At 44.7% G+C, this 22803-nt stretch overlaps 1 protein-coding gene across 3 annotated transcripts in view; it reads left to right on the top strand.

The window, feature by feature from the left end:
• PDGFD (platelet derived growth factor D) overlaps positions 1-19200 on the top strand; it is a 231372-nt gene extending 212172 nt beyond the window's left edge. For all 3 annotated transcript variants that reach the window (XM_025893898.2, XM_025893897.2, XM_073903660.1), the window contains 2 exons: positions 7035-7249; positions 16253-19200. In XM_025893898.2, coding sequence (XP_025749683.1) covers positions 7035-7249; positions 16253-16378 — 341 coding nt within the window. In that variant the 3' untranslated portion in view covers positions 16379-19200. The remainder of the gene's footprint in view (positions 1-7034; positions 7250-16252) is intronic.
• Positions 19201-22803: the final 3603 nt, after the last annotated feature.

Raw genomic sequence — 22803 nt, 5'->3', positions numbered from 1 at the left:
TTAAATTAGTAATTTATTGCCATTTATTTGTCACGCCCTTGTCTATTAACTAGGAAAGTACAAGTTTTGCTCTTTCAAAAATGATTTTGAATGAGGGAAATAATTTCATAGTATATTAAGACATGAATATAGTTTAGAACACGCTGAGGCCATCACAAGATGAATGCTTGCAACTTTGTCTGCCTATTTGCTCTCTGGGTAGCAACTTGCTGACACTAGTGATGAATCCGATAAGTCAGTTTTGAGATATCATCCCCTGTAACTACCTCTCTGTCAATTAAACAGAGGTACTGGGGACATTAAATCAAAATGGATTTATTTTTCTAATTTCTGATATTGAAAGAGGGTTGGCTTCATTGAACTTGCTGAACCATGTAGTATGCCCCAAGTAAAAGCCATCTTTATTAATAAGTGTGAAAATTGTCTTCCACAAATTTGATAGAAAGAGAGCAAAAGAAAGGATGCCACAGTGGGAAGAGCATGGACTTTGTAGTCAAGTAAACTTGAGATGAAATTCTAACTCACATCCAAAGGACATGGCCTCAGGGAAGTCACTTGTAGACCCCTGAGGCTCTGCGTTCTGCACTTTGCAAAATGGCTCTAATTATAACCACTTTGCAAAGTTGTGTTAGGATTAATAAGAGAGACTCTCTAACACCTCATGGGCCCTCAGTAAATGATAGCTACTCTTGTTACTTCAGTAAAACTGCACAGAACCAAGACATTTCTGTGAACTCCTCCGCTAGGGCGGTAAGATAATCATTGCTATGATCTGGAGAGCCCCCTACAGAGTATCCAAATATTGTCAGATTTAAGGACTTGTAAAATCAGTACACTCCTTACAAGTTTACAAAATGATTGGCAAGTACTAAACTTTTCTAGGATACTGTTTACCCAGAAACTTTTCTGGCACCATTTTGCTTGTTGGGTGTTTCCTTTGAAAAGCACTTTTTTTTAGGCTGTAGCCACTGTTGCTGACCTGTATGACTTTTAAGTATCTAGATTCCCCACTCAGTTCGCCAGAAGGCATTAATAAAAGCCGCGTTTTTGTCTATCACATCGCGTGTGTCTCTGGGCGCACATCAAAGGTTTGAAGGAAGTCAGCGCAGGGAACAGTAGGTAACTTTCGGTGTCTGGAGGGACACAGCAGTCACTCTGGCTAATGATGGATGTCTTTGCCTTGTGGGTCCCTTCCCTACTTTTTCTGGGAAGCATTGGGACACCCCCCCCCCACAGCATCCTTTTGCTCTGTGCCCCTGTGGACTTAGGGAGGAAGCACACCCTTCCTACAGCACACGGTCCTTTCAGAACTGCCGGTGCCGGGAAGACCGGCTCATTAAGTCTTGACTTGCAAAGGACCGTGCTCGGTCCCAGGGAATTAAACTGAACACAGAAGATCATTGCCTTCTGACGCTGAGATCAAGGCAGACATGACCTTCCTTAGTGATCCCCAGCTGCAGCATCTCAGCTCTGGGGCGTTCTGTGCTTAACCTTACTCATTTATCTGTTTTACTCGTCTCGACAGTGTTGTGGGGGATACCTCCCAAGAGCTAGGATTTGGATCTGTGCTTCAAATACTCTTAACTCATTCAATTTTTATTTTTTTAAGATTTTATTTATTTTAAAGAGAGAGAGAGAGCATGAGAAGGAGGGGCAGAGGGAGAGAGAGAGAGAGAGAATCTCTCTCTTAGTTATTTCAAATACCCTGAAATGTCACGTGTGCTCCGTCTTCAGGGATGCCCTATTTCATCCAGCAGGACCTGGTTGAAACCAAATGATTTTAGGAGAGCAGGACTTAAATGACCTATATTTGGGCTCTCCACTATGGGCAAAGCACTAGGAGAGGAGGGATCAAAAAGTGATTAACTCTCTGCTTCCAAGAACCTTGTATTTTAATGGAAGAGAAACACCTAAATAGAAGAAAGTGACACAGCAAAGTCTGTGAAGTTCGTACTAGAACAGAAGGCAGAGGAGGTGTGGCGAGCATATAGCAGGGGGTCAGAAGAGATGGAGGCTGAATATGGCTTTTGACTTGAGCCCTAGAAGATTAAAATGACTTAGGAGACTTGAATGCTAGGGAAAATGAAATAGAATGACAAAAGCATGGTATTAAAAAATTATATATATATTATATATATGTCTGTATCCCTGCTTCAAGCACACGCACTTCCCATGCCTTACCACATACTAAACATATATATGTATATATTAGTGCATGCTGAAAGAGTTTATAAAGAATCTTAGCGCTGTAAAAGCTTGGTCTGGTTGTTAGAAAATGCTTCCTGGCTCTCTCTGAGGACTGGACATTTCATTGGAGACGCCAGCAGACTCAAGGAGATCAAGATATAAGGCTAGTGACACACACAGCAGAGCACAGGTGGAGGAAAGACCAGCGCCCTGAAAGCCGCCCACAGACTTGACACCCAGAGACTGACCCACGGGATCGTCCTCCTGTTAAGCAAACAGGCAGTGAATTAGATTAAACATGCATGGGGAGAAAAAAACCCCACGCTTTCCTGCATTCAAAGGGAGGACGTTATTTTGTTTCACCATGAATTTTTATATTCACACAAAAAAACCTTGAAATGATCCACTTAGAGAAGACTTCTAAAATGTTATCACAAGCGGATCAGTGCCCACACTGTGCGTGCCAGGCGTGTGAGCCCTACTGCAGGCGCACGTCGGAGACACCGAGCAGTCGGTTCCAGCCCGGTTACTCCATAACAAGAAAGCAAATATTGCAAGAGAGCAGGTCAGATGAATGTTGTGGTTTCCCGGTGTGTATGAAAGTTGTGTTTACACTATGCTGTAGGCTGTCAAGTGTGCAGTAGCGTTATGTCTGAAAAAACAATGTCTGTAGCTTAATTAAAAAATGCTTTAATACTAAAAAATACTTAAGCATCATCTGAGCTTTCAGTGAGTCATAATCACTGGTCACAAATCACTGTAACGGATATGATAATAATGAAAAAGTTTGAAATATTGTGAGATTCATCAAAATGCGACAAAGTGAACAAGTGGCGCTGGAAAAAAAAATAATGGCACCGATAGACTCGCACGACTCGGCATTGCCACAAACCTCCGATTTGTGAAAAAAGGCAGTATCTACAAGTATCTGCAAAGCGTCATAAAGCGAGACATAATGCAACGAGGTGCTCCTGTCGTGGCTTTACCTGTCCCGTAAAAAGAATCTTCGGGACTCTAACACGGGTTCCCTCTGAAGACAAATATTTGTTATCAATCCGTTCAGCTCTTTGCATGGGCTTCCGACCGGTTTTCATGACTAAGACCACAGGCAGGTGAGGGCGAGGTGTTGGTCCTCATTTCTTCTTCAAATGAAGATCGTGCATAGACGCAGGCTCCTTCAGTTTGGGGGAAACAGAGAAGCTCATTATGTTGTTCGATGCCAAAGAAGAAGTCCTGTTCCAGCAGCACCCGATAAACGAATGTATGTGCCTGGGGTGCTCAGGCTTGGGTGTACCTCCTCGGCAGGTGACGGTCTATCACACACCTGGGAAGCCTGGTCCTTGGGACAGCGAGCAGCCCCCAGTGGGGGGACCCCAGCGTGGCTCGTGGAAACTGCCCTTTGCACCTCCCTTCAGATCTTCAGACCACGGTTATAAGCATGCAGAGGCATGAAAAAGCCTGGATTCAAACTCTAGCTCTACGAGACGTTGGCTGGGCGTGTGGCTGTGGACAGGTGTTCTTCTTAACCTCTCAGAGGCTCAATTCCCTGCCCTGTGAAGGTGAGAGCAATAATGGTTTGTAATTCGTAGCACTGAAGGGGGCGGGGTGGTTCTTGCAGGCGTGTATGTGAGGGGCTTCTCACGTTCCCTGGGACTCAGGGCTGTAGGTGGTGGGATCAGACAGACCGGACTGACTCCGCGCCCTGTCCTCGCATGCCTGAGCCGCAGTGGGTTGGAGACTGAACACTATCTCCTGCTTGACACGGCCCCACCCAGTGCTCAGACCCCAGAACTCGTCACAGCACAAGGATCTTCTGCAAATGACCTGGGCTTTGAGGCCAGGGCCGCAGGAAGAGGGGTGCGCCCGCTGTACTGCACAGTGCCCTGCCTTGGACTAACCTGTCCTGGGGATGCTCTGAGGACGGGGGCCACTTCTCAGCCCTTCCAACAGATTGTCGGTGCCCAGCCCAGAAAACGGATGTCGGAGACCCATGAAAAGACAAGACTCAAATTCAAAAGGACAGCAAGGGAGGGATTAGAACATTACATACACCCGGAGTGAAATAAGGGGAAATAGATAAAATTCACAGGACTTTGAATTAAGTTTGGGACATCTTTGCTGCCCTGTCCCGTTCCTCTAAAAGCACGGCCCTCTCCCAGGCTCCCCCTCCAGAGGCTCGGGCAGAGCCCCTGCCCGGGGAGGCTCCCGAAGCTCTGCTGGCCACTCAGCCTCCTGTCCGGCGTCCTGCTCTGGGGGCGGCCTCATCCGTCTCCTTTGAGTGCCTTGGTGCTTTCGATGCCCCGAGACGCAGGGCACAGCTGGAGGCTACGACAGTCACCCTGGGCCACGGTTGAACTGGCCCCGTCGGTGAATGGATGCCCGCAACGGACCCGTGTCGTACATCTGGTTGCGGCGGGCGGGGAACGGGGTGGACCCGTGCTGGTCAGTAAAACGGTTACCCAGCGGGAAGAGTCCTGCTTCCAGACGAGTAAGGAGGATGTGCCTTTTCCTGGGTTGCTGAGGGCACCTTGGGGTTTGGCTACATCCCCGGAGGAGAGGCGTGCTGTCGCAGGGCTCGGGGGTATCCCTGAGAGAAGGCTGCGCCGCCCCAGACCCACTACAGCATCAGGGAGCTCCGTCTTCTTCCTCCGGCTCTTGGGGACCTGGCCTGCCCCCGTTCTCCTAGATGTGCCAGAAACTGGAGCAGAAGGGGGAAGAGCTTCAAATCCCAGTTCCCCACTTAACCGTTCACCTTAAAAGGGCGGGGGGGGGGGCCGTGAGGTGCGGTGACAAGTAGAAGGTGCCGAGCAGGAGGCTGACCTAGAGACCCATGGCACGGCGCCTTCCCGCCTGCCCCCTCTGCCTCCCCGCACCCTCCACGTCTCCTTGGTAACAGCACCTCTTGACTCCTCAGCCTTAGACCAGATAGACCCCCACCGCCCCCACGGCAGATCCAGCCGCCTGCACCAGCCCTGTCCACAGCACGGCAGTGCACAGGCTGGTGTCACTATGTATCTCAAGGTGACACATGCAATGGATGACGGCTGCACTTCGTAATCCATTTATGTAATCCTTCCTGCTTTGCTTGCAGTTATTTTCAGGGCTTTAGCAGCAATAAAATGCTTCCTTTCCCGAGACACAGTTCATTCAATTTAAATCTGCATTGATTATAGCTAAATTTAGGACATGTCTTTACAAAGGAAGGAAAAAACAGCAATAAATGATGCACAGAAATTATTCAGCATTTATTCAGCACCCCCTCCCCTTGCCCCCCACTCCCAGTGCCGCAGGCTCAGCATGTAGCAGTGGGGGTAAAAATTCCCTGCCCTTGAGAATCAAAGCCTAGTCGCACATACGGAAAGGCTCTCAGGGCAGGGCATCGATCCAACTGCCATTAATTCCTTATTCAAGGGGTCACCCGGCCATATGGCCAGACTTTCCGCTGACTTCATGGTGTCAAGGGGACTCTTCATCAACCTGCACCTTCTTTGCTTTTGGTTTCCCTCACGGGCGTTCTCCCGACAACATCCTTAGCCTCTGGCTTCTACCCCAAAAGATCACTCTCACTGCTGCTCACGCAGTTTGGGTTTAAGACCAAGACTCTTGCAGGGGCTGGAGTCCAGGGTAAGCCTGCTACTGTCTGCCCAGCCTTTGTGGGATTTCCCCTGTGCCCGCCTGGCAGGTGACGAGGGAGGCACTCCAGAGCGTGGTCAGAAGGCTTGCATGCCAAGTACATGGAGGATTAGGTGCCTTTTTGAGAATGTTGAACGTAACCTATGTAAATACGATAATATAAATTTAATCCAAGTAAATATCTGTGACTCGAATTTGGAAATGGAGGGTGCTGCTCTTAATTCACAGAAGTCCCAGTAACCATACCCCCTTGACAATCACTGACCCAGAGGCATGGCCAACAGAGAGAAATAGAGGAGAAAGGCCTGAATTGTTTTATTTTTGACCATTTGACTTTAAAAGGAAACATGGAAGGAAAAATCAAAATGAAGCCAGACGAATAATCATAATTGGCTTTGACTGAGTGCCAGGCACACTAGATTCAATCCTTCAAATATTTCTGTGAAATAGGTAAAGATGAAGAAGCAGAGATTGGAAGCAGCTGGGTAACTTTCCAGCTCCCGGGAGGGAGGCAGCTGTGGCTTGGCTTCGGAGCCCAGGCTGTACCCACTGGGCTCTGCCACCATCCAGGACCCGGTGCACAAACACACATCATCTGCACAGCCCCCAAATGCCGTTGTCTTGGACGTTTTGATTGACCTTGGAGTTAAAATGAAACTAAAACCTTCTTCTTCTTCACACATCCCTGTAAAATTTCATCACCAGCTAAACATAATAAAGTAGTTGTCCCTAATGCATCCCTGATAGAATTCAAATTATATTTAAATAATGGTTTGGAATTCAGGTTTTATTTAGAATCAAGAGCCGATTTATTTTGTTGGCTTCTTTTTTTTTAAGATAAAGGCAGTTATTTTACATTGCTGGACATTTCATTTCCTTTCCTCAGAATTCTTTTTGTATATTAGAAAAAGGTATAAGGAAATCTGAACCAAGATAAAGATTTAGCCAAGTTTTTGAGAGTTTTTTTTGTTTTTCCTTTGTTGTTGATTATTTTATTTATTATTAATATTATTATTATTTTGGAAGAGCAGATGGGATCAAAAGAGAATCAGATTTTCCACCTTCCATGTTAGGTTCCTAACTGGAACCCCAAGGACAGATTCGGTCCCTGCGTTAAGGTCACCTCACAACATCTTCCCACCCCTTCCCAAAAACACCTGCCGGGGCTTTTGCTCAGGGTCGTGTGCTCGCTCACGCCTCTGTCTTTCTTACAGTCGACCTGGACAGGCTCAATGAGGACGTCAAGCGCTACAGTTGCACTCCCAGGAATTACTCTGTCAACTTAAGAGAGGAGCTGAAGCTGACGCACGTGGTCTTCTTTCCCCGGTGCCTCCTTGTGCAGCGTTGTGGGGGCAACTGTGGCTGTGGGACCATCAGCTGGAAATCCTGCACGTGCAGTTCCGGGAAAACTGTGAAAAAGTATCATGAGGTATGTCCTTCTCACACGTCCGTGCTGCAACACCATGTTATGTAACCTGCAGGGTGCTGGACGAATGGACCATCGCATACAGTTGTTCAGGTTGTTCACTGCACAAAGGCACCCAGCCAGAGGGATGCGTGGGAGCCGAAATTATACATGAGCTAAAATTGCCAAGCCAAATGCCCCAGAGAGGTTAACTCCTTCCTGAAGGATGCACTCTTTTTTTCTGTCCTTTTTTTTTTAAATATTTATTTATTCACTTGAGAGAGAAAGAACGAGAGCACGAGTGGTGGGGGGGGTCAGAGGGAGAGGGAGAAGCAGACTCCCCATTGAGCGGGGTTCCCGATGTGGGGCTCGATCCCAGGACCCCAGGATCATGACCTGAGCCGAGGCAGACACTTAACCAACGGAGCCAGCCAGGTGCTCTGGACTCTTTTTCCTAATCTTCATAATACAACCTCTGGGACAACATCCTTGTTAGATTATATAATCAAATGCATGACCCAGTGATTCAGAGCTCACATGCCTTCTTTGTAGTAATATGATGGAATAATAAAGACTATCACTACAAAATCTAGGTTGCTTTAGGAAAATTCTAAGGGCCAAACTTGAATTCAATCAAGTCCTTAAGAAATTAAGCAGAGTGAAGACAGCAAAATGTAAATTGACAGAAAATATTTATAGTTGAGACTTTTTAATTCGCTAAATATGATATTCTTTTTCTTCTAAAAATACCAATTTTTCCCAAATACTGCTGAGTGCTACCCGGGGAATCAGCCGTGAAAGTATGCAAAAATAAACAAAAGTAAATATGAGGATCAAAGAGGAACAAAAGTTTAAGGAGAGCAGGTTTCTGCAGAGAGCAGAACTCTGTGTTCCAGAGTCTGTTCTTATCACTAGTAAACACTGTGCTTTTTCCTTTGTAAACACATAGCACTTTATTGAGCATTAAAGAAAGAGTAGATTTAAGGGGAGTCAGGGCTGCTCCTGACCTCGGCAGCAGCTGTTACTTGCCAATCGTGGGAGCATTTGCAAGTCACAAAATTTGGAGACTCGATTTTCACATATGTGAAATGGGACTAAGAAATTATATCAGATAATCACTTAAAAAGTGGTTCTGGAGATCGAATAAAATAGTGCATATGGAATGCATTTTCTAAGATGTGAAACATTATCATTAGAAATGATTGAGTTGTTTTTCCTCTGTACCCAAAACAAAGAATAGAGCGTGCTCCCTAAATAAAGCCTTTAGCTTTGTAAAACTGGGTGGTGGTTTTTTTTTTCTTTTAATCCTAAAAAACAATAAAACAATATGAACAAGTTTAAGGAGATGACTTTGTAGCTAAAAGAGAATGGGTAGGTCATAACTAGTATTTTCAACTTGGGAAGTGTAGGAAGTCAAATGCCACAGTGACCATGCTTACCTTACACGGGGGAAACAGATTATTTTAGACCTACACAAAGCTTACTTTCTTAGTCATAAGAATTCCTTACTCCACCCTGCAATTTTCCAGGGGAAAAAAATGTTCTCATATCCAGAGAATGCTATAGTCTATGTTCATTGTGTTTTATTTTTGTATGACCTGATGAACTCTAGATTGGATGTTGTCCTTTGCATCTAAGAACCTGCATTTTGCAATGTTTAGTCATGCTCTGAGGATCAGTGCAGAATGCAATCATCAAGCTAGAGTTAAAATAATCTAGCCAGTGACAAGATCTCTACCTAGGCAGAACACTGAGCAAAGACATTCAAGTGCGGGCCTTTGATCTATCTGTAGAGTGCTTTATTTTCCTCTGGACTCTGCTCAGATAAAAGTTACAGCTTCATTTTTTAAATTGTTTATTGCGGAAATGGCAGAGTTAAACATACACCCCACCCCTTAAAAAAAAACCCTCGTCTCCCAGACAGTTAATGCCAAAGGGCTTTGAAGGGTCCTTCTTTTGCGTCTTTTCTTGTCTCTGCACACCAGAGCTGTTAGCTGTACGTTTCTGTTCACAATTAGTATCTAGAAAGGGAAGTCCTTGATCTCTGCTCATCACAGGAGCAGGTCTGAGATGTCAGCATCTTTCTGAAGCTGCTCTCTGAAGCAGCTCTTTGAAACATTGTATCACGGTATTTCTACTTCTGGGGTCTGCAGAGCTCTACACGAAATCACTCTGCCAAGCGCTGGACAAAGGTTCAGCCGCTGCATAGCTGGGACGAACATGCCTGGCCCATTGCCCCGCAACTCCTAAAATACCTTGCAGCATGTCCCAGTGATCACTCTGTTGAGTGCCCCGTGGAAAAGAGTAGAAGGCTTGTTCCGTTTCCAGCAAAGGGGGTTGCTTGAGCCAGGCTCATTAGGGAAAAATCCTCATTCTTTGTTCTGTTCTCTGTCTGTGTTCTTACCCCAGAGACACGAGAAACCAGTTTCCCCAGCTTCTAGTTGTAACTGATGAGATGTGAAATGAGTTTCCATGGGCCATGAGCACCCTTAAGGGGGTAACTGGAACTCAGCGTTTAAGGCATAAATCTGAAAAATTATAAAGCTCCTAATGAAGCTTAGATAATTGTTCTTTGCACGGGTCATGCTGTTTCTCCAGTAGGGGGTTGAGCGTTTTTTCACCGTGCGATACAGTGTTACTTCCTTTATGATTTTCTGTTTTCCAGAAGTTTGTGGGTACCCTGTTAAGGTATTTTTCCTGTTTGCTCATAACAGTTCTTTGATGCCTCCTGGAATATGTATAGGATACAAAAGATACTTTGGGGTAGGGATTTTTCAAAAAGGAAGGTTCCAGAAAACATACTGTGTAGACACTTAGAGGATGCTGTTATTTCAGTTCCCTTCCTGCCTTGATGATGCTCCATGAAGGAATAGGATCTTCCCTAGAAATACGGTGACCTTTTAAATTAATACTTAACTGTTTTTCATCATCTGGTCCCCTGTCTACGGACGTTCGGGCAAGAGCCAAAAACTCACGAAGCAGCAGAGAGAGAAAGATCAGAGTTAATTTTTCTGTCCTTCCTCTCGTGACTGTGGCATGATGCTGCTATAACCAGCTGCCCTGTCTAGGAGAACTTTCTGCAGTCCCGGGACAGTAGTCTGCAGCAACGTGTGGCTAGGGGGCACTTGACGTGTGCGGAACGCAAACGGGAGACCGGACTTTGAATTTTCTATGATTTTAACTAATGTAAACGTAAATAGCTACACACGGCTGGTGGCTGCCATATTGAAGGGCACAGCCCAGAGCCATCTCTGTTTCTGGCACAACCATTCCTGTCTCTGGACAAAATGGAAAAAAATATAATGACTTCAGAGGATTATTTTTATTTCACTCTAGAATTTTATATTAAAAATTTGCTTCCTATTACAGCTCAAGTGTTAGGAAATGTAAGCAGATGTTTGTATATGAACAAAAAGATTAATTAGAGGTTTTAAACTGTTGAGCTTCAGACTTGAGATAAAAGAATGGTACTTTTAGTTTTTACATGTTTTAAGCATCTGCCATAGAAACAAATTTAGCTAAAACTGGAAATTGAGATCAAGGAGACAGAAAAAAAACTGTTTCCAAAGAGTTTCTCCTCTGTGGCAAAAGCAGTGAGATGTGGGGTTATGATTATAACCAACCATAACCAAAGTCAAGAAAATTTCTTCTCTTTTTCTGGAAGTAGCATTTCTAGAGCTAGTGTAGCGTCTCCCGGCTTTCCTCCTCTCTCTCTCTCTTTGGGTGAGACCGGGAGACCGCTCTCCCGTGGGCTTTTCCTGTGTTTCCGACGACAGACGGGGCAATAGAGCAAAACGTGGCCTGACTGGAAGCCTCCGGCTCCAGCTTTGCACACTTCATCCCCACGACAACCCACAGTTTGGGGTTCCCAGGCAGACCTGAAGTTACATGGCGTCCATCCGCTGTTACACTATCCTACCCCCCAAATCCTACCTTACTGACATTACGTGAGGAATGAGAGCAAACCGGTGATGGAAGTGCTAAGTCAATGTAAAGGACTAAAGATAGGATGGGAACAGTTCATGTTGATGGAAAAGTTCACTCACGCAGCAGTGACAACACTGACGCTCAGCTCACGGGGACACTGGACAAAGGCTGAAGACTGGAAAGCCCAGAACACATGTGGGTGGAGTTTTCGGAGAGGTCTGGCTTCCCTGCAGCCTCGATGACTCCCCAAGTGAATGGACCCTGCATTTAAGTATGAACAAATGTGTGCATTCCTTCCCTTCTAGACCTAGCTTCCTGCCATCGCTTCGCAAACCTGCCTTGGGGTGTGCTCCCTCTCAGGTAGACAAGACCATTTGTGATATGAATGGTCCTCCATGCTAATCCCATGCTCCGTAGTTGGTGCCTGGTTAGCCTTCCGTTACGTTTTCTGCAGTGGGTAGTCAGGAGCCCTGTGTGGTGCTGCCGAAATTATGGAGCTGCCTCGTTCTTTAAAGGTTGGACTGCAGCTGGGTGCACCCTGCGGTAACCCCAGAGTGCTCCCAGAAAACGTAATGTCTCCAGAGATTAAGACTGCATTTTCAGTACTCGCGAGCGTTTTACGGACCCTGACTCTAATCCCAGCCTTTGGTCCCGTACAGCCTTCATTGTCCAGGGAAGCGTTGTGAAACTGTGTCATCGGGGTCTTTCTTTCCGAGTACCCTATCTTATGACGTGCAGTCAGCCCTTCCACTAGGATGTTCCACGTCTGCTGGGGGTGCTACAAGTTCGGTAATTACCCAGGCAGAAAATAATGTGTTATCCCTTCTCAAGATGTTTTTGCTTGTAATCACCTAGGTTTCAGAGAAATGGACTAGCAGCTCTTAATAATCTAAACTGTCTGCACATTTTTCATAAAGCCTAGAAGCATGGAAAAGTTCAAAATGGAGGCAAAACTAGGAGGCTTTTTTATTTTTTTTAAGATCAGAAACTATGTATCTGGAATACCACCTGCTTTAGAAGTTGAGGAGAATCTTAAACTCTTAATGATTCCAGCTTATACCATGCATTTGTCCTGAAATACGTGTTTTTGTTCCTGCGTCAGCCATTAATCTGAGAACTATTACAAGGCCTTAACAACCATTTTCTTTACATTCCCAATAAAGAAGAACCCAACTCAGCAGATAGCTTTTCTGCCTGGTATTGTTTTATTAGTGTAATAGCTTTATGGCAATGATTCACTCATTGGTTTATTGGCAACGAGGCGAGTAACCGAGGTGAAATATCTTCCGTGGTGTGGTAATTTGCAGACCGAGCATCTGTGACTTTGTGTAGTGTTGTGAAAGCCTCCAGCCGGCTTAGTCGATGTCCAATTAGTAAAAGTCAACTTTGCCTGGCTTCATGTGGTTTTCCAGGTGGTGGAGAGGGTTCAGGATTTCCATCTCCATCCACAGGTAAGAAGAAATGGCTGGCTGCTCGTCGGTGGATTTTACTTCAGGGTGTGCTCACAGCTGTGAACCCTAGCTGGGAAAATAGGAAAGCATTTTGGGATGGTCCTATTAGTAAGTGTCCTTCGGCGGCTGTAATTAATTCCTTCCCTTTGAAAGTGACCAGATAACCTATAACCAGCCAGTTTGCCTGCCCAGATAAAGGCTTTTCATTTCTCTTTTAACTTTCCGTGCTCTCTTAAGTCGGCTTTGCTTTCTTCCTCCTTTCAGTGCTGTGTACCTGAACCTAAGACTATTACATGGTCTGAAAGCTTTGAACATCAGTGCTGTGATCAGCCAGGAAAACAGCGCAATTTCCACTTTGTTCGAACAGTGCTTTCCGGTCTTGTCTGGGAAAGTGTCTGCCAATTCATTTTTCTCTTCTTATCAGCAAAACACATCTATACTGTGCTCACGTTGCTTAATATAAAACACAGGGAAAATCCCTGAACAATCAGGAGACCAGTTAGAAAAACTGCTGGGGCTCTGCGCTCATCCCACTGCACACTCTTTTGTTTGCCGTCAAATGAGAAAGCAAATCGCCAGAGCCCTGAGTGTCCAGGGGCCGGTCATCACCACTCATTAGGCTTTCATAGCAGCCTTATGCTTATCATATGCTCATTGTCTTAGGAGTCATTTCCCTCCCCTGCATCTGCAGACCCCCCAAATCCGGTTTACATAGAATCTTGGACAACAGTGACTAATGCATGTTGGAGAAATTCTCGGAGAAGCTGTAGGACTCAAACCTCTAGGGCACTCTGACCAAATATAGCCCAGCTGGACTTGCTGATCCATCATGGGCGGCGCTATTCAGTACCCCAAAATGTCAGACATTCTTCAACCCTTGTTGTTGGGTGGTTTTTTTTGGGGGGGAGTAGTTTTTGTTTTTGGTTTTTTACTTATTTTTTTCATGAAGAAGCCACATCTTTTTTCCCCTATAGTTTGCTGCAAGAGAGAACACGGGAGCCACACAAGGAAGGCAGATGCCATTGTAATTCTGCTCTTAGTACTTTAAATCTTCTTCCCAAATTGTGAAAGTGTTAAAAGTGGCCCCACATGTGGGGCACTTATTTTGGCCTCTGCTTTACTTCCTGGCTTGTGTGTCTGTCCCGTGTTTGTTGGAGGTGCAGGGAGGAGGTGAAAAGGAGAGAACGGGAGCGTTCACTTCTCCGCTGGCGCCACCACCCACCCGGGGGGTGCTTCTTCACCAGCTGCTATGTTCACAACATGCTACTGAGCTGTACAAACATAGTTCCCATTTCGTAGGTGAGCTTATCCACATGGGGTCAAATTCAGTGCCGACTCTGTAATTTTGGCACGTAGCTTAATCTCTCTTCTTACGTATGAAAATTAGAAAAGTACCTCATAGTGTTGCAGGGAAGCCCAAATAGTATTTGCAAAGTCACTTTCAACAGTGTGTGGCTTCTAGTAAATACTCAATAATAGTAGTAGTAGTTTCTGCTGTCCTTGCCCTCGAAGCGCTTATAATCCAATGAATAGAGAGAATACAAAATAAATCGGGTGAAGTTGTGTGATACATGTTGTTGGAGTAGCAGGCGGGTTGCAGGAGAAAAAGGGAACAACAGAATTAGCCCTCAGAACTGCCATTTGGACGAGTTTACCGACAGCAGATACCGCTGAGTCTTTGTGCCTCTGGCATGAACCCGCGTAGGGCGCCCCTTTCCGCCCCCACTGTGTGCTCATAAACGTTCTTTTGAAGCTCTGCTACTCGTGGGAATCCATGTCGCACTCCGCGTTAGCGGAGACCAGACCCCGTAGCCTGATTGAACATGGAACAAATGAGGTGCTCACTGGGGCCCCCACGGCCCAGCCTGGCTACACGAAGGAGTACAAAGTGCTGAGGGCCCTGAACCTGCCTTTCCTGGTCGACGGTTTCCGTCTATTTGTGACTCGAGGCAGGTAATGATGTGAGGAGGAGCAAATTGCTGGGAAGAGAATTCATAGTCAAGAGTCGGAAGAATGCCAGGAAAAGTCTTGCAGACTCTAAAGCAAGATTTTGCCACAGACCAGAGTATGCCAGCCAAAGCATCTCAGTCCCCATTCCAGTTCCCATGTGGAGCCCGATGGCCTTTGGAGACACAAAAGGAAATCATAGGCACATCGAAGAGGCGTTGATCCCAGCGTGCTGGGCCCCTATCAGACAGAGCTCTGTGTGCAAGTCCAAGTGGCCAGAAGACCCCGCACAAGGCACACGGCCTCCTTGAGGGTCTCAGTGCTCCCATATATAAAATGTGGATGAGGAACATCCTCTACTAGGTGACAAGGTTTGTTGCAGGGCAAAAGAAATAATGTGTCTGTGCAAATCCTTTGAAAAGGATAGAATACAACATCATCATATGGTAGCACCTGCTGCAGTTTAGAGTCTGAAAGGAAAATAGAAAAAAAGTCAAAAGTAAAGACTAACAGGAACCTAAGAACGTACAGAAGAGAAGCAATTAAACCAACCAGAGAGTATCTGTGAGAGCACATATATGATTTCCCAAGTAATTGTGTCTGAGATGAGTAATGTTTGATTTCAGCAAAGGCCATGGCAGGGAAGAAGTTAGCTTCCATGTAAACTTACTAAAATTATGTTTCAACTTAGATTTTTTGTAAGTTTTTATTTAAATTCCAGTGTTTTAACATACAGTGTAATATTAGTTTCCGGTGTACAATACAGTGATTCAGCACTGCCATCCATCACCCGGTGCTCATCAGGACAGGTGCGCTCCTTCATCCCCAGCACCTGTTTCCCCCATCCCCCACCCACCTCCCCTCTGGTCACCATCAGTGCGTTCTCTGTAGTTCAGAGTCTGTTTCTTGGCTTGTCTCTTTCTCTCTTTCTTTCCCCTTTGCTCATCTGTTTTGTTTCTTAAATTCCACATATGAGTGAAATCATATGGTATCTATTTTTCTCTAACTTAGTTCCCTTAGCATGATAGTCTCTAGCTCCATCCATGTCATTATAATCAACTCATTAATTCAAAAAATTAAGGATATGCTTTATGAAGAAATGCTGTACTGATACACAGATCAATGTAGAAGATTTTAGTGGAGCTGGTCTGTTTTGAATTGTAAAAGGTATTGTGTATTAACAAATGTATAAGAACATAAACACATTTTCACCTAATTATGGCCAGTAATCACCTTCTTCATGGCAAAAATATTTTACATTAACCAAACATTTAGCCACAGCAGCCTATTACGTTCATGCCTTTATTCATTGTTCTAAGGAGTAATCAATGCTCGGTATTGTATTTATCCATAACATATGCTCTGTTCAGAAGAATCTTTATGACAGTATTTGGGGCAACACTCGGCACCAAAACAGGCCCTTTGAAAGCTATCGATAAGTGCCTGCCAGGACCCCTGAGCTCATCTTGGTACTGCAGGCTGGTAACATAGGAGGCGTTACTCTGTGGTCAGCAGACCACTCTACCCACGTCGGGAAGTTGATGATTGTAAAAACATTTTCAGGAGTGCATCATAATCACAAGCCCAGAGTTTCCATTGGCTTCTCAAAAGGTTGGGGACCAGTTGTCATAAAAAGCATAAGGGGTATCTAGTTGTGCTAAACTCTCAGGGCTTTCTAACAGGAAATATCTTCTTGTCCTAGGTATTAAAGTTTGAACCTGGCCATTTCAAGAGGAGGGGCAGAGCGAAGCACATGGCTCTCGTTGACATCCAGTTGGATCACCATGAGCGCTGTGACTGCATCTGCAGCTCACGACCACCTCGATAAAAGAGTGTGCACATACTGACACTGAGCATGAATGAATCTTTAGTTTACGGAGGGTGTGGTAAGAGACCCTTTTCCCACCAGCAACCGAACTTAACTACTAGCCTGCAAAGCAATGAATACAAGTGGTTGCTGAGTTTCAACCTAGCTTTGTTAGCCATGGCAAGTAGAAAGGTATATCATCAACTTCTGTATCCCAGAATATAGGATTGCATTTAATAATAGTGTCGGAGAATATATACGTATACATACATATGTATATATTCTCCATGTCTATGTGTAAATACATCAAATGGTTTATTCAGTGTATACAACCAGAGCTGACATATGGTAGAGTTATTTAGACCCTTAAAATCTTTTGACTAATTCAGGGACATATTAAATACATGAAACATGGCCTTGGAAGATTCAGAAGATTATTTTGTTTATTTTTAAATTCGAATCACAAAACAACCTTGGATCTTGCTCTTTTAAAGAAAACCCATTGTATATTAAAAAACCAATAAATTAGCTTTTCTTATATAAACATCTTAATTATAAAAAAAAAGGAAAACTATGGCTTCTGGGAAAAGCACAGATGATTTTTCCCATGGGACACACTATATGCTTACCTATGTAGACAATAATTACCTATCTCCAGAAGCATGCCATAATAATATAGATGCTTTAGAAATTAAGTCATTAAGTCTTCTTTTTATGCATCTTGCTGAGGCATGCAAATTCACGTAACACCTGTCTCAAAAAAATTTCTCAGAAGGTTTATTATTATAATCCTCCCAGAGACAATTTATTAACTGTAGCAGAATTTTTAATTGTTTTATTCTGAAACTCCTCCACAGAAGTAACTCCTTTTAGAAAATGGCATGGGGACTCTGTATGAGCCTTTCAAAATAGTGTTGGTTGAAAGATTTGGGTAGTTGAAAGTAAGAACAGTGAATGCAGAAATATTAACAGAACTGGAAATCGGATGGAATATTTGATTGGATCCGTATTTAATAATGGGTCCAAAACTCTCCAAACTATGCCAGTTCATTTTATGTCTCTTGCTTATGTGTTCCTGTCTCTTTGCTATACAAACGTGGATTTACAATGGCATTTAAATTTGGCAAGAATCGTGATTTTTAGACTAAAAGCTTTTGTGTATTAAAACCACCCGATGTTATTGATGTACATTCCTAATTGTACCCTCACTCACCATTCTGAATTCCTGTTTCTGAACTAAGTGAAATCAGATCTGGGGTCTGTGGTTCTCTCCAGATCTGTGGAGCTTGTTCTAAGAAGCTGTCCTGCAAGTTACAGGAACACAAATTTGGCCTCTCTCCACCACTAGAAACCTTGAGTTTGCATCGGCAGTCATTCTTGGTATTTAGGGTCATTTTCCCTCCCTGGCTCCTCAGTGTCTTTTGGAAAGGAGACGCTCCCGGAGGAGGAGGTGATTCGTCATTCTCCGAAGCAAGGCTCTTGGGAGAGAGCACCACTGAAACCCAGATAGCTCCAGGGCTACTCAGAGAGAGTTCCAGTTTTCCTGCTGCCTTGAAACAAAAAAAGGAGAGACGATTTCTTGCATGAGTCTAGGGCCCTAGTGACTAGAACCAGTTTGAGTGAGGGGTGTGTGATGCGGGCTGGGTAAGCCCTGGGGCTCAGGTGAGGGGTCTAAATACACTTGGACTTCAAAGCATGGGCCACGTTCTGCACCGTCCTTCATGGTATCCTCCCTTCCTCTCAGCTCTTTGAGATGAAAGGCCATTGCTTATTGAAGATGGGAAACTTCCCTAGAAGCGCCCAGTGTTCTTACTGCAGGGAGTGAGTGGTTCTTACTGCACGTCCTGGACAGGACGTGTTCAGTTGTCCAGAATCCCAGAGCACAGTCAGAAAGAGCCGAAGCAGACGCCCTCACTGGCAGGGACCTGCTTGTCCCCTTCACGAGCGCGTGCAAGTTTACCGTGAAGACGGCGTGGGCGCCCAAATCAAAATGTGTGTCACCTCACTCTGGCTTGGTGCAGCTCATGTCGTAGCTGTAAGTATGAAAAATTAGAGTGTTCTACCCCAATTTTCAGTAAACCTTCCAGGCTGCAATAACGGGGATGGTTTTCAGTTAAAGCCCTAACTGTACTTTTTATTTATTAGCTGAAATGTAAGCGGGCACATTCACTCACTTTTCTTTCTTCTTTCCTGAGGGTTTTATTAAAACGTCTCCCTTGGTTATCTGTTATCTATTGCACTTGCAACATGTAGCCAATAAATCTGTTTCATTGCCATCAAAGGAATAAAAAAGCTCGCCGTACAAATTACATTTCAAAACAAACCCTAATCAATCCGCATTTCTGCGTGGCTCACTCACCTGGAATAATGCCTTTCATTCAATATGTTCTCATAGGGCAGAACACTTTCATAAGTGGAATTTGTTATGTTTTTTGTCATGTCGGTAACACGCGGCTTTTTCCTCTCGCAGCATTTTTCTATAGCAAATGTAATACGGCTCTTATCTTCATGAAAAATATATATTGCTTTTGAACAAAACTACTCCATTATTTAGTTCCCAATTGCAGTTTTAAAAGGTATACAGCGTTACGACCTCACTTTCACCAATGCGTGCAGCTATTTGGGGTGACAGGATGGGGTGACAGCTGCGGGCTTGCTTTGAGGAAGTAGGGCCTGCGCGAACCTTGTCCCCTAGCAGCAGGCTTTGGCTCAGTCTGTGTCCCGGAGCTGGGCAGCCAGGCGGGACTTGAGGTCTCGCCGTCTTGTTGTTGCTGTTTGTGCCTCTTTGACTGTTTGCCTGCGGGCCTTTTAATAAAATATAGTCGCCTCTGACATTCCTCATCGAGGAGAGTTCACAGGCTGTCTCTTCCTTCGGGGCCTGACATCAGTACCATCCCGACTCATTTCCCTTTTGTCTGCCCTGGAAGTCTTTCTAGATGGGCCCCCCAGCCGGAGGGGGAGGGCTCCCAGCTCAGGGAGGCCAGTGAGGGGCTGTGAGCCTATGGACTTTGATGTACGATCAGGGGACGCAGAGTGTAAAGAGAGCTCTGCTCACTGCAAGGATTTGAGCTTTTGCTTGCAGTTTGGTCTTCATCATTGTCCTACCTGCGGCTGGACAGGAGCTGCTCGGTGTTGGCTGAAACTCGGCCACTTCGTGGAATGAGCAGTTTCCGGTTGTTCAGGGAAAGGGAGTAGAGACACGTATTCTGTGCCAAGAATCAATTTTACCATCGGAAATACCAGCTAACGTGTGAGTCAAAGTGTGGGTAAGGGACAGGAAGGAATCAAATAATTCTGTGCATGGTTGTTAATTCGGATAACTTGGATTTTCATGATTTTTATATAAAAATCCAAGTTATCTGAATATATAATATATGTATACAGTTATCTGAATATATAATATATGTATACAGTTATCTGAATATATATATGTATACAGTTATCTGAATATATATATATATATCTGTATTTCTGTGTGTGTGTGTATATATACACAGTATCTTAATGCAGATACCTTAATCATCTTATGTTATTTCTTGAAGTATACATGTGTCCAGTTTTACCCTAAGAATAACTTTACGGATGTCCAAATTGTTCATATCCTCCCGGGGTCCTCTGGTAGAATATTAAATTAAAATTCATAGATTGGTATTCATGCCTGAAATCCCAGGAAGTACAGTTCTGTTTATTGACAGCTCTGATCAAATATGCTGGAAGAGAGAATATTTATAATTCACTGGTTTTTATTGACATCCGCTTAAATTGTGTTGTTTTGAAAGATCAAGTTAAAGACCTGCTGCCCTGGGATGGGAGGGGGTGTCTCCTGAGTGTCGGGGGGGGCGACATCACCGATGGGAATGGATGAGTCACTAAGCGCCTCATTTAAGACTTCATGCTTGCCCTTCAGGTTACAGTCCCGAATTTGCAAGTTAACTTGTATCTTTTTAAAATAAAGTTCATTTATATAGAGATCTGTAAAAATTCTTTAGCAGACCTCATCAGAAGAGAGCGGGGCCGTACTTCATGTAGCATGTTATGGGCCAAGAAATCTTCATTTTCCAATAAAACCATTTGACTTCTTAATTATTTTAAACTGTTGGATACAGGCTGCCAGGTTTAGTGGCCAGGAACCAAACGTTAAGATTACTCTTGGATTCCATTTATATTTTACATAATTCCTATAATATAGAGTCTCTTTCAAGAACATATTCTGGGTCATGTTCTCTAACCTCCACCTCTCTGGCTGAGGTCATATTACAAATTCATTCTCTTCTGGCATCTTCTGGCCTTTCTCTTCTCCCTGTGACCCCCACATTCCTTTTCTTTCTCACCAGTCTCTACCCACTAGTCTTTGGGTCGGAGAGCATCAGGATCAGTGTCTGCTCTGGGTAGGCACAGGAGGTGGGGGCCATTCAAGGAGACCAGGAAAGCACACGGTTGCCCAAGGGACCACTTCATAGGCTTAGAATGCCAACTGTTAAGAAATCACTGGTTTTTGTGAGTTGAACGCACCAAATGAATGTTTGCCATTATTGTCCATTTTGGTACAAACTTCAGAATATGGTGGTGGATATTTATTGACTTCTATCAAAGGATACCTAGTCACCATCAATATGGGGAAAACTGACTAACTTAAATGTTTCATTAGTCCATTGAACAAGAAGATGTATAAAAACACACTGTGTATCAGGATTGCTTTGGGGTCAAAATACAAGGTCTGCAACAGAGGATAAGAGTAGAGATAGATATTCTAGGGGGGGGTAAACAAGAAGAACCAAGATCTCCCAGCAAAAATGCATGAGGGACACGTGGGCCTTCCAAAGAATGAAAAGTAACGTGGCTGGAAGGAATCACAATTGGTGGTAAGTTTGAAAAGGCAGAAAAGCAGCTGGTTACACAAAGTCTTGTTCTCTACATGGAGGAGAGGAAGCCGTGGGGGCGTTTAAGCATAGTGTGGGGCTGCAAGCGTCACAGTGCGTCAGAGAGAACATTAAAAGGTCTTGGGTACAGTGACCAGCCGACCACTTTCTGGACCTGTTTCCTCATTCACAAAATCAGAAGGGTAAGATGGAGCCTTTCCAACAGGACATTTCTGCATTTGGGGAAAGGCAACCTGCGGGAAGGATGGGGGTAGGAATGTGAATTATAAAGCTCCTCAGAGTTCTCCGGATGAGACATCGGAGACAGGAGGAGTGTAGGCCCCCTGTGGTCGTGTGGGTTCTGCACTGCAAGTTCTAGAAGGTGGCCTGGGACGGCAAGGAAAGTTAACAGGAGGATTCAGAGGGGTCTTAATGACTCAGTCGAGGAGAGCAGTGCAGGCTCAGGGCGTGTGCTAGAGGAAGAAGTCCTGTGAGCGGGACTTCTGAGAGTATTGTCCACAGAATGCCAGGGAGGCAGGAAGAAGAGGCTAATTTTGAGAGAAGAGATCACAATTGTCTCAAGAGCCAGGGCTTGTGACAATGACTGGGAGTCATCCTTAGAAGAGCAAAGCCGAACCCACGAGAAAGAAGATAAATAACAGAACCTGAAGGACACCCGTAACCACAGAGAAGACCAAAAAAGAGGAATTCACAAAGCTCACAAATAAGTGTTCCAAAATGGGGTAAAAACTGAGGGCTGGTTAAGTGTCTGGCATGTGCCAGTCATAACAGATTTGGAAAACAATAAAGACAGCCACGTTTTCTGCCCTTATCAAACTAGAGAAGGGGTGGTAGATATTAAATAAATAATCCTTTGTATTTGTGAAAAGCAAAAGCATGAGGTGAGATGACATTAAAAGGTAGAACTTCCATCAGGGGAGGGAAGGGATTCCTTAAGAAATGGTCATTTACTGGAGACATTAGAGCAGGAACAGAAATTTGAATAAATGTTAGCCGGCAGGAAAGTGGAAGGAGACTGTGGTGTTAGAAATGAAAATAAAACTGTGACTCGATTAGAGAAGTATTTTGAATTTTGAACTGACCACAGCCGATTTGGATTGGGTGTTGGGAAGGAGGTGGAGGAGGGTGCCAAGGATTTTTCTAGGGCTTCTGGCATAACGAACTGGGCAGATAGAGATGCCATTTATTAAGGTGGGGGCCTGGGAAGAAGAAGAGATTGCGGTAGATCAAGACCTCAATATGAGACAATAATGGCCAACGGTCTTCGATGTACTCAGTCGGAGATATTAGGTAGGCAGTTAGGTCTGTGGGCCTGGAGCTCAGAAGGGGGTCTAGGAGTGAGATACAAGCGTGGGAGCTATCACCATGGAACAACTAAAAGTTACAGGAATGGTTGAGCCGCTTAGAGGGGGGAAGAAGGGTGGCACAACTGCAAGAGTATGAAAACAGCCTGGTGCCAGGGGAAGAAACTGTCCCAAGGGGCTGGGCCTGTTCCATCAAGTATGGCAGAGAGGACGTAGCAGATGCCGACTGATACGCGTGCCCAGAAACACCCCTCCGGACCCC

This window comes from Callorhinus ursinus, unplaced genomic scaffold, assembly GCF_003265705.2.
Source record: "Callorhinus ursinus isolate GAN/ISIS: 27379988/994484 unplaced genomic scaffold, GSC_fseal_2.0 scaffold19, whole genome shotgun sequence".
In the NCBI taxonomy this organism is placed as follows: Eukaryota; Metazoa; Chordata; class Mammalia; order Carnivora; family Otariidae; genus Callorhinus; species Callorhinus ursinus.
This window is presented reverse-complemented; position numbering and strand designations above follow the sequence as displayed.